The sequence below is a fragment of the Abramis brama genome, assembly GCF_963993115.1.
Source record: "Abramis brama genome assembly, chromosome: 12".
Lineage (NCBI taxonomy): Eukaryota > Metazoa > Chordata > Actinopteri > Cypriniformes > Leuciscidae > Abramis > Abramis brama.
Genome location: NC_139974.1, coordinates 36,102,170 through 36,112,246, shown reverse-complemented (window position 1 = coordinate 36,112,246; position 10,077 = coordinate 36,102,170). Strand labels below are relative to the sequence as shown.

General features: G+C 35.3%; 1 protein-coding gene across 1 annotated transcript; it reads left to right on the top strand.

Moving 5' to 3' along the window:
* The first annotated feature begins 3,911 nt into the window (after positions 1-3,911).
* On the top strand, positions 3,912-9,757 carry LOC311093251 (progranulin-like). The gene is made up of 5 exons (XM_084130501.1): positions 3,912-3,964; positions 8,362-8,553; positions 8,635-8,775; positions 9,272-9,383; positions 9,548-9,757. The coding sequence occupies exons 2-5, from the start codon at positions 8,362-8,364 to the stop codon at positions 9,559-9,561; spliced, it is 459 nt and encodes a 152-aa protein (XP_083986627.1). The 5' UTR covers positions 3,912-3,964; the 3' UTR covers positions 9,562-9,757.
* Positions 9,758-10,077: the final 320 nt, after the last annotated feature.

The window sequence follows — 10,077 nt, the reverse complement described above, 5'->3', positions numbered from 1 at the left end:
CGCTCACTCTTAGCGCGCTAAGAAAGCTCGAAAGATATATCTTACCAAAGTTGTTTATGTTCCTAAGTGTGTTCCCCGAACCATACCTTAGGAAGCTGCTTAAGATATACCTTCTTACGTGCGACGTTACCCGGCGCTGTCCGTGGCGATGGTGCTGAATTGTTTGATATCGATGGCTCGAGAATCAATTATTCTCTCGTGCAGGGGCTGTTTATGTGAGAAAGCGGTGATCTTTATAAATGAAGCACTTCAGAAATAGTTGAAATTGCTATTTATTATGATTATTGGATATTATAAAAAATAATCCAAACTATAATAGCCTATAATAGCCTAGCCTACATATTTTAAAATTGTAACATATATTGCTGCCACAATAACCTTTTCAAAAATGTACGTGCCTTCTTCTCTTTCCCATTTTTGTTCGCTGAGGTGGAGCTGCGATGAAATATTGTTCTTGTAAATACTTTCCAGCATTTCAGTAATAAAAGTTTACATCTTGCGTACAGTGCTCGGCAGTGATCAAAAAGGATTTAAACCGTGAATTTTGAATCTCTTGTAAACTCAGAGATGTTGATTCAGACGGCAATTAAATTACCACACGACCTGTTTGTCAAAAAACAGTAGGTATTAATTTGGCCAGGGATTTTTACGCGGGTTGGGTGAGAAAAAACACTGATATTATGGATTCGGACGGCACTAAAATCACCGACTTACCCCTGTAAATGTTTAAAATACCGGACGAGCCCATGAGAAACAATATTAGCGTCCGAATAGGACTTAACTGACAGTAGCCTATGCTTTCACTGGCCTTTAAAAGCGCTTTTTAATTAAATTAATAATATTGTATAATAATATAATTAAAAATCTAATAACAATCAGTGTAATGACAATTTTATTCTTTGCATGAAAACACTTGAATTAGCCTAATTGAATACTGTCTGGGTGTATTATAACTTCAGAATTATATTCATATAGACCTGCAACAGTGATAAGGTAAAGCTAAGAGTGGTCCAGACCAACCTTACGAAAGTGTGACTTACAGAAGATATACTTAGCGAACGAACGTTTCGGGAATCGTGCCATAAGGTTAAGAGAGAGGTTAAGGAATAGGTTAAGAACTACTTAGAGATAAGAACGCTTTGGGAAACCGGGCCCTGAGCAGTACCATCTTCTGAACCGATCCGTCTTGCAAAACTATCAAACGTTGACAACGTTCTTCCTTAAAGTTAACCAAAAAAATGATCACTGTGAATGATTCATGGCTCTGGGTTGGGTAATTTGAATCTGGAATGTGAGGACTCTTGTGTGAGACCTTGGTCTCTGTCTTTCTCTTAACCAATCAGTATTTTGACAACAAAGCTAGCATTGACCAGTTATTTCGTTAGTGCTGGGGGTCAGTTTTAAATAGTCAGACCGGTGATGCCTGGACCCCATGACAAGATTGATGAGGATACGAAGTCCTGACCAAATCTTCCTCTTTGTTCGGCAGGAAGTGGAAAGTTTTAATTAATTTTCTGGAAGAAGATTAGTTGGTGGTTGGTTCCTTCTCATTGTCGCTACAATTTACATAAATTAATAATCATTTGAAGCATGCTGTATGTTTTATACACCGCGAAAACATGTATTTGACCGAAATTCCTTAAATCTATAGCGCAGTGGATGTTTGTCAACAAAAACATTTTATTCAAAATTAGGCTAAAGGTCTTTACATTTTGGCTTTAATAAGATTTCCCCCCAAAAAAGGCAAGAATAAACCTGGTGTCCCCCATGATCTGCTTCGATGTTGAAGCAATATAATTGATACCTGATTCAAGCTTTAATTTCCCTTTATTTGGATTTATAAATGAAGATTAAAAATAGGGTAAAAAAAAATCTGTACTGTGCAGTTGGGTCCTATATATCCTCAACTGTAAATCAGGTTACGTGACAGGCTGACAACCTCAAGACAGTAACCATGGATACAAACAGTTAAAAGTATCATATTTCCTTGTATGGAGGTTAAAAAAAATTCATGCACAATTTGCATTAAAAGACTGAAGTGAAAGTGTAGGCAGTGTGGTTTTGAAATGTTTATGCTCCAAATGTTACATAATCAGTAAATGGGAACCTCAACTTATTATGTCTGGTTTGCAAATGTTGTATCAAAGCTGGAAGATAATTTAGAAATCTTTGTAATGCAATTTCCTCCTCCCCCCTGACATAAAGACAAAATGAAGCTTATTCAATCAAAATTCCATTACCAGAACATTTTAATCAGATCAGGAATCTTGTGATACAATTCTCATATAACAATTAATATTTGAATCTCAAAAGATGTTTTCGAGGCATGAGATTTTGATTATTTTCAGGTACCCGTGACAGAACTACACTGCAAGAAATGTTTTTCGATGTTGTAAATAAAAAAAGATTGTTTGAGTATACGCTTTACGAGTAAATACTATTTCAGTGTTTCTACTTCCAAATTTGTTTCCAACATGTGTTACTGTTTTTTTTATTGTTTGTGAAATTTACTAGCAATTACAATATATATATTGTAATTGCTAGTAAATTTCAGTATATATATATATATATATTATGAGTTGAGTTATGACTTGAAAACAAAGTCCACTACAAAGTACGCACCGAATGCCAAATGTGTATACTTTGAAAGGCTTGTGCACTCAACTGTGTGCAAGACTGAGCGGAACGTGGAAAATGAAGTAAACTCAGGCCTTAACCTTTAGAGGACCAGGTGTTGGGCTGAAAACTGGATCAGAATCAGGTAAATCTGAAGCCTGAAGGACGTGTGACTCAAGCCACATACAAGGTTATCCTGGAAGAAAGCTTGCTTCCTTCTGTTCTGACAAGAGCAGACGGCTCGAAGGATTGGTTTTCCCGCAGGACAACGCTTCATGCCACACAGCCAGGACAATCTAAGACCACCAGATCAAGACCCTGTCATGACCAGCCCAAACTCCAGACCTGAACCCCATTAAAAACCTCTGGAATGTGATCAAGAGGAAGTCTTCAAGCAAAGCCAAACTGCTTGAATTTTGGTCACAAGCCATCAAAGAAAGCAAAGCTGCTTTAAATTCTTATAAATAATGTCACCCAACATCAATGTGAAAGACTGATAGGGAGAATGATGGGAAATCAGGGTTATTCCACAAAATACTGATTGTTGAACTGATTTTTTTATTTTATTTAATACTTTTCTTCAACAAGGACACATTAAATTGATCAAAAGTGAAAGTAGAATGATCAGAATGATTTCTGAAGGATCATGTGACACTGAAGATTAGAATAAAATTCAGCTTTGCATCACAGGAATAAATTATATTTTAAAATATATTAAAATCAGTTTTGTCTCTCTGAGTGATTGATATGGTAATGGATATGACAATACTGTATGTTTGGTCTTGGCGGAATAGATCTGCTACGCTGCTGTTGCTGCAGAGCAAGTATGGGACTTGCTACTGCCAATACACACGACACGCTGCTGTGAGAGAGTAAGACATACTGTTGCTGTACAATAGCATTCATGAATTAACCGTAGCAGATCTATACAGGTGGAGCTGGGGAAGGTGGAGGGTTTCTGAAGCGCTGCACCATCTAAAGTTTTATGCCAGAACTATTTATTAAATATTAATAATATAATTTTTTAAGTGATTAATTAAAATAATTAATTACAATTTTAGTTTTAAAAAGTATATGTTTGGATGAGTGGAAGTGGTCCTCTCAATACCTCGGTCTTACTCTCATTCCCATTCTTTTATATTGAAGCCTGTTCATACAAGGACTTCTGTATGTTTAAAAACTCAAAGCGTCGTCTACACTTCTGGTTACATTTTTACTGAACAAACTTCCTGTTTTTACAGTGGGAGGGGCCGTGTATATATATATATATATAAGAGATACAGTCAGAACATCACAGGACAGCACAGACAGCAGCAAAGCACAATCCACAGAGAAGAGACCCGGCAAGGTAAATGTTTTTATTCTCAATATCAATCAATCTATTATTGACTTTAGAGCATGTCACATTATCATTAATATCACATGTTAGAGCAGATGGATAAAGTTCTAAAAAAGTTACACAATTTCTAGAAAAAGCAGAAACAGAGAAAATAATTTCAAAATAAATGTGGATGTCGATGACTCGATAGATAGATTTATGATTTATGCAATGTAAGATTTTGTGTTTGCTCATAAGTTGTATTTCTATATTTTTTAGGGATGGTGTTGTAAGTACAAACCCCCGTGAACCTCTTGTCAAAGAATGGCAAAGTGCAAGAGGCTTTCAAACTTCACTGTAGATTAATTCTACATCCAAACTGAATTCATGTGAAATAAAAATGGACAGAATTACAGTCAAATTGATTTTTTTTATTTTATTTAGAAAGTGTACTCATTGTATTTTGTTCATGAAATAATCTGTGTTTTATGCATAGATCTTTTAAGGGGAACATATGTGCGCCACTTCAGTGCAATGACTTTCTTACAGTTTTGTTTACTGAAGTTTCTTCAGATACATTAGGACATTAGGTGGGAGGGGGACAATTAATTCCCTCCAGTTCAGAGAGACTGTGAGCTTAATTGAGGGAGAATCCACAGGTTTATAATGCTCATGCTATAACGAGGTCACAGAGAAGCTTTAACAACTCGAAGATTCCACTGTCATTGTGAGGCTCTCGGCAATAAAGTGCCATGCATTTGACTCTGGCAACTTCTTCTTCTTCATGAGAAGTGAGTAAAGTTAAAGTATATAAATTACTCACCAGGGTTAAGAAAACAGAAGAAAGAAATGCATACAGGTTTGGAACAAGGGTGCATAAATCCACCAGATGGTGCTGTTTTAGTCACTAGAAGCTTTTAATCTTTTCCCAGAACTCTCAGTGGAAAAAAAATACACTTCAAAATAAAAGACCTAGAACATGGAACATACAAAACACGGGAAACAGTGAAATAAGCTTTTACTGCACATAGTATTGAGTGGATTAAGTAAAGGTAAATCAGGTTTCAAATTAGTTACACCTCTACATAAAGGAACAACACCAGAATGAATGTAACAGAATACAAGAGACAATTCTTCAGGGGTCACCTGAAAATTAAAGCAAAGGAAGAAAATAAAAAAAAAGAAAGAAATCATCACAAGTCATAAGATATCCCTGAGAATTTGGCAAATCACAGACCAAAAATAATTCCATAAAAAGTACTCCAGTGCTTATGCAGAATATTATTGGAGTAAATGTTATAAACAATTATTCCAAATAAAAAATAATAATAAAAAAAACACTGCAGGGAAATCATCTTTCATGTGTGTGTGTGTGTGTGTGTGTGTGTGTGTGTTTGTTTGTTTGTTTGTTTGATTTATTTTTGATTTATACAGTTTATATTGATTAGCATTTATAAATATCCCAGATATGCCATAGGCTAATTTCCAATTATAGTCCTTTGTCCAGATGTTAAAAGGACCATAAAACAATTTGCTAACATAAATACAGACAAAACATGGACCAAAATAAAGACCTTCTGGCAGCAGGCATTGGACATGAAAAAGTAAGCAGCAGACAAAAAAATAGTACTAATATTTTTAAATGAATGCAGTAAATTAATAAAAAAACTATTCACATTTCTTGTCAATGCTATTTTAAGGGAGGAGAGCTCAAATACTAAGCATAAAAATGCAAAAAAAAAGTGGTCACATGACCTACAGGGGGACATTACAAAACACTGCATGATTGCCTCGAGGCAACATTGTACCATAATGGAATCCCATAAGGCCATACCAGGCATAGGTTGGAATACAAGTATTAAAAGAGTTCGAATTATCTTAATGTATTTGCATTTTTAGTCAGACAGTTATTCAGCTTTTCAATTTAAAATATTGAAGTCCAGGATGCCGTGAGCCTGGAGACTGTCAACAGTGAATCAACAGATAAACAGCTGTTATTCTCACTAGAAACGAGAAGAAGCTTGGACCCGGAAACAGAATTCCTGACATAACTTTTTATCTCATAACAGAGTTAAGGTGCAGTCACATTTACTGTTCAGCGAATTTTCACAAGATAATTTCAGTCATTTCAATAAGAATCCACACAATGAGGAATTTCATGTGAGGTAAAAAAAAAAATGTCAGTATGGGTCCAAGTTGGTCACTCGAATTCGCTGCATTGACCAACAAAAAGTGACTTCTGTGTTATGTGCTTCATTACATCGCTACACTGTTGACATTAGACAAGAGACCTGTTTGCCAACAAACTTTCACTGAAATTTCACACATGCACTGCAACCACAACTTTACTCCGTTGCAACATAAAATGCAATCAATATAAATAAAATATTCAAAAGGGACATTTGAGGTAGGCTAATGAACGAGTCAGCAAAGTGAAAACGTGCAGCAGCTTCATTTTCTGCCAGGCTTCTTTTATCCTCTGTTCTGACTGTTTGTCCTGCAGCATTTGATTTTCAAGTTTTCATCCCTGTTCAAACTTGTATTTCAGCATAGATCACTGCAAAGAATGGTTCTCTTAACGTGACAGTTGTGTAAATAAAACTATTTCCTCATCCTTGTAATGTTATGGGGATTTTTAAGGTTTTGCCTTGAAACAACACTGATTGTAGCCTAACGTTGGTTGACGTGATTTTGCAAAGAAAGACATGTTCCAACAGCTTTTGTTGATCTTGGAACAACAATCCTGTCCGAAAACATAGTTCTACCCCTAATCTAACCTTTCCTATAACTTATCCCTAAAATCATAGGGAAATTATAGGGTTTAAGGTTCATAAAACCAGGGTTGCCAACTCTCACGCATCTGGCGTGACAGTCACGCATTCAGCCTCAATCTCACGCTCTCACGCTTAACAAAGAAATCTCACGCTAAATTAGACATTCTTCTGTGCTGTATTTTTTTTCACTCATGTGCACTAAATTTCAGAATTACTATAAACAATTCAGGCTCTTAACTACTGGATGGACCACTAGTTATGGCGCAAATTAGTTAAAATCTCCCGGAATCTAGAGCGAGCACGCATGCGAGACAGAGACTGTGCTCCAAACCAACCGATAGCCAACCCCACTTGGACAAAAACTAAGATAAAACCTGTTGGAAAGCATCTTTTGCAGCGATTTTTGTGTGAGCATATCAGTGAACACATCTTTGTAAGTGTTTCACGTCTTTGTAAACGAAAGTTTAATGCGTTTTTTGGAAGAGAAGCGAAAGCGAAAGAAACCTAAAATTCTCGGGACAGCAGCATGTGTCCAAATTTTAATCTTAACCGTTCTATTTCATCAGTAAACAGGGCTTTAAGTGTAAAATACCGAACTTGTCCTTTAAGCCTAAACTTGACATTAACTGTCCCCAAACCTATCCCTCAAATCTGATTTATTTATTACAAGGTCGTTCCAGGAACACAGATGTTGACCCAGGAACTCGTTTTACTTGATGAAATCACGTTCACCTTGTTGCAGAACTGGACCAACCAGTCAGATCTCAGGAACAAGTTTACATTTTCAAATTGTTTCAGTTTGCCCGTTGTTGTACAATGATGCCTTGAGGCAACAAACGTTTAATAAATAAATACATTTAAAAATAATGAAAATGTTTATTGATATTGTTATCATGTCCAATTTTAAGCACGAAAAACACCTTCGTCATTAATACTATATTGCTTGGTTTAAATGGCGTGTAAAGATATTGAGTATGTTTCTCATTTCATTTGGTATATGGTATTCCACAATTGAGGTGCTCTTACAGAAAAACGTTTAACCATTTAGTTTAACCATACTTTTTATTTAATTGAACTTTAACAAAACAAGCAAACAGTCAAAGTATGGTCAGAACTACAATTTTTACATATAAAGAAAAACATACAGGGGGTAGGCTAATCTTTTAGCCTAACTTAATTTAAATATGTTAAAGGACTCAAATATAGAAATAGTTTTATTTTCTTTCTTCTTATTAGAATGAAAATAGTATTGATATATATTTGAATCTCTTTTTCAAAAACAAAGGTTTGGTTTAACTGTATTTACATGTAATATGAAATTTAGCAAATATATTATATTGATAATATATTATTATTTTCTTTTCTTTTCTTTATTCTTGTAAATTTCCTGGTTAAATTTTAAATGGGAGGAGCCGTGTGTATATCTATATAAGAGACACAGTCAGAACATCACAGCACAGACAGCAAAACACAATCCACAAAGAAGAGACCCAGCAAGGTAAATGTTCTTATTCTCACTGTCAATCAATCTATTATTGACATTAGACTTTGTCACGTATCAAATGTTAGAACAGATGGAAGTTCCAAAACATTTTTTCAGTAATTTCAAAAAAAAATATTTATATTTATAATATTTTGATGTGCTATTTTCAGATGGTTCCAGTGTTGATGTTCCTCATGGCAGCTCTTGTAGCTGCAGAGCCGCTGATGGATCTCTCAGACCCAGTAGAGTCTGATAGTGAGTCTGTCTCTGTGGTGTATTGTGATGCTTATACTGTGTGTCCTGATGGAACAACGTGTTGTCGGAGTCCTTATGGACAATGGTTCTGCTGTCCTTTCTCAATGGTAAATCACAGTAAACTGTGTAACTTTTTTAGTCTATTAAGTTTAAGGTTTAACCTTTGTTTGTTCTGCCCACTCCTTCAGGGTCAGTGCTGTAGAGATGGAGTTCATTGCTGCCGTCACGGTTATCACTGCGATTCCACATCGACTCAGTGTTTGAGGGGGTGGTTGAGACTTGAGTCTTCTTCTCCTCAGCCGGCCTACAAAGCGATCCAGAAAACTCAGGTATGTCAGTACTCTGCCTATATGACTGCAAAGTAAAGCAACCTATGCAACAAGTAAAGCAACCTGTCATGTTACAATGACCTACATACTTGACAATCTTTACAGACCATGTCATATGACTTTCAATCACCATTTCCGGCAGTTATAAAACATGGCTGAACATTTTCAAGCTGCGAACAATAAATAGTGATCAATAAAATGACATAAGACTTTTGACACAAATTAAAGAAATATTTAGGGTTCAAAAAACATATATGTTCTCAATTGTCATAAATAGTGATTTAAATTTCTCTGTGTGTTAAAATAAACAATAGGGCAGTGAATTCTCAGTGGTTTAAAAGCAGAAATGTGCTTTAGTTCATTATATTATGTTCTAACTTCTATTGTATTTATTTGAGCTGTAAAAATTGAAATGGTTCTTTTAGAGATTTTTCTAAGAAGGTGAGTTTCTGGTTATGCGTTTACTAACATAATTCCTGTGAATGGAAATGAGCAGGCTCTCGAAAGGCAGACCCAGACTGAGACTATTCATTGTGAAGGAAACATCTACTGCCCAGCTGAGAAGTTCTGCTGCAAGACAGCATCTGGCCAGTGGGGGTGCTGCAGCGGTAAAACTAACTCCATCTTGCTCTATTAATCATGCTTAATCATCAAGCCAAAATAAATGTGGTTGAATTATAGATTTAATATAACCTGTAAATACAATAAAAACTCATGCAATGTAGAGTTTTGTGTCTGCTCATATCATAAGTTGTATTTCTATATTTTTTAGGGATGGTGTTGTAAGTACAAACCCCCGTGAACCTCTTGTCAAAGAATGGCAAAGTGCAAGAGGCTTTCAAACTTCACTGTTACTCTTGAGAGAATAGATTAATCCTACATCCAAGCTGAATTATTTTAATTTTTTTATTCCAAATAAAAATTGATTGAATTGCAATAAAATTGCATTGCACTTTTAATAAAAGATTTTGTTTCTGAGAAAGTGTTTATTTTATTTCTCCATCCATTCCTGGTATTTTGTTCACGAGTCAATAAGTGTTTATGAATTAATCTTTTAAAGTCCCCCCTGTGGTGAAAATCAAGTTTTTAATGTTGTTTATATGTCTATGTGGTGTTTTAACATGCTTTAAGACAAACCTGTAAATTATGACAGAATTTTAATTTTTGGGTGAACTATCCCTTTAAGAATAGCCATTTTCCACAACTTTAAGCGACTTCAGCAAGTTCGTAACAAAAAAGGTGATTTAACCAATCGACATTTATGAATAAAGAATTTACCCTTCAAGATAATGAAATTTACAA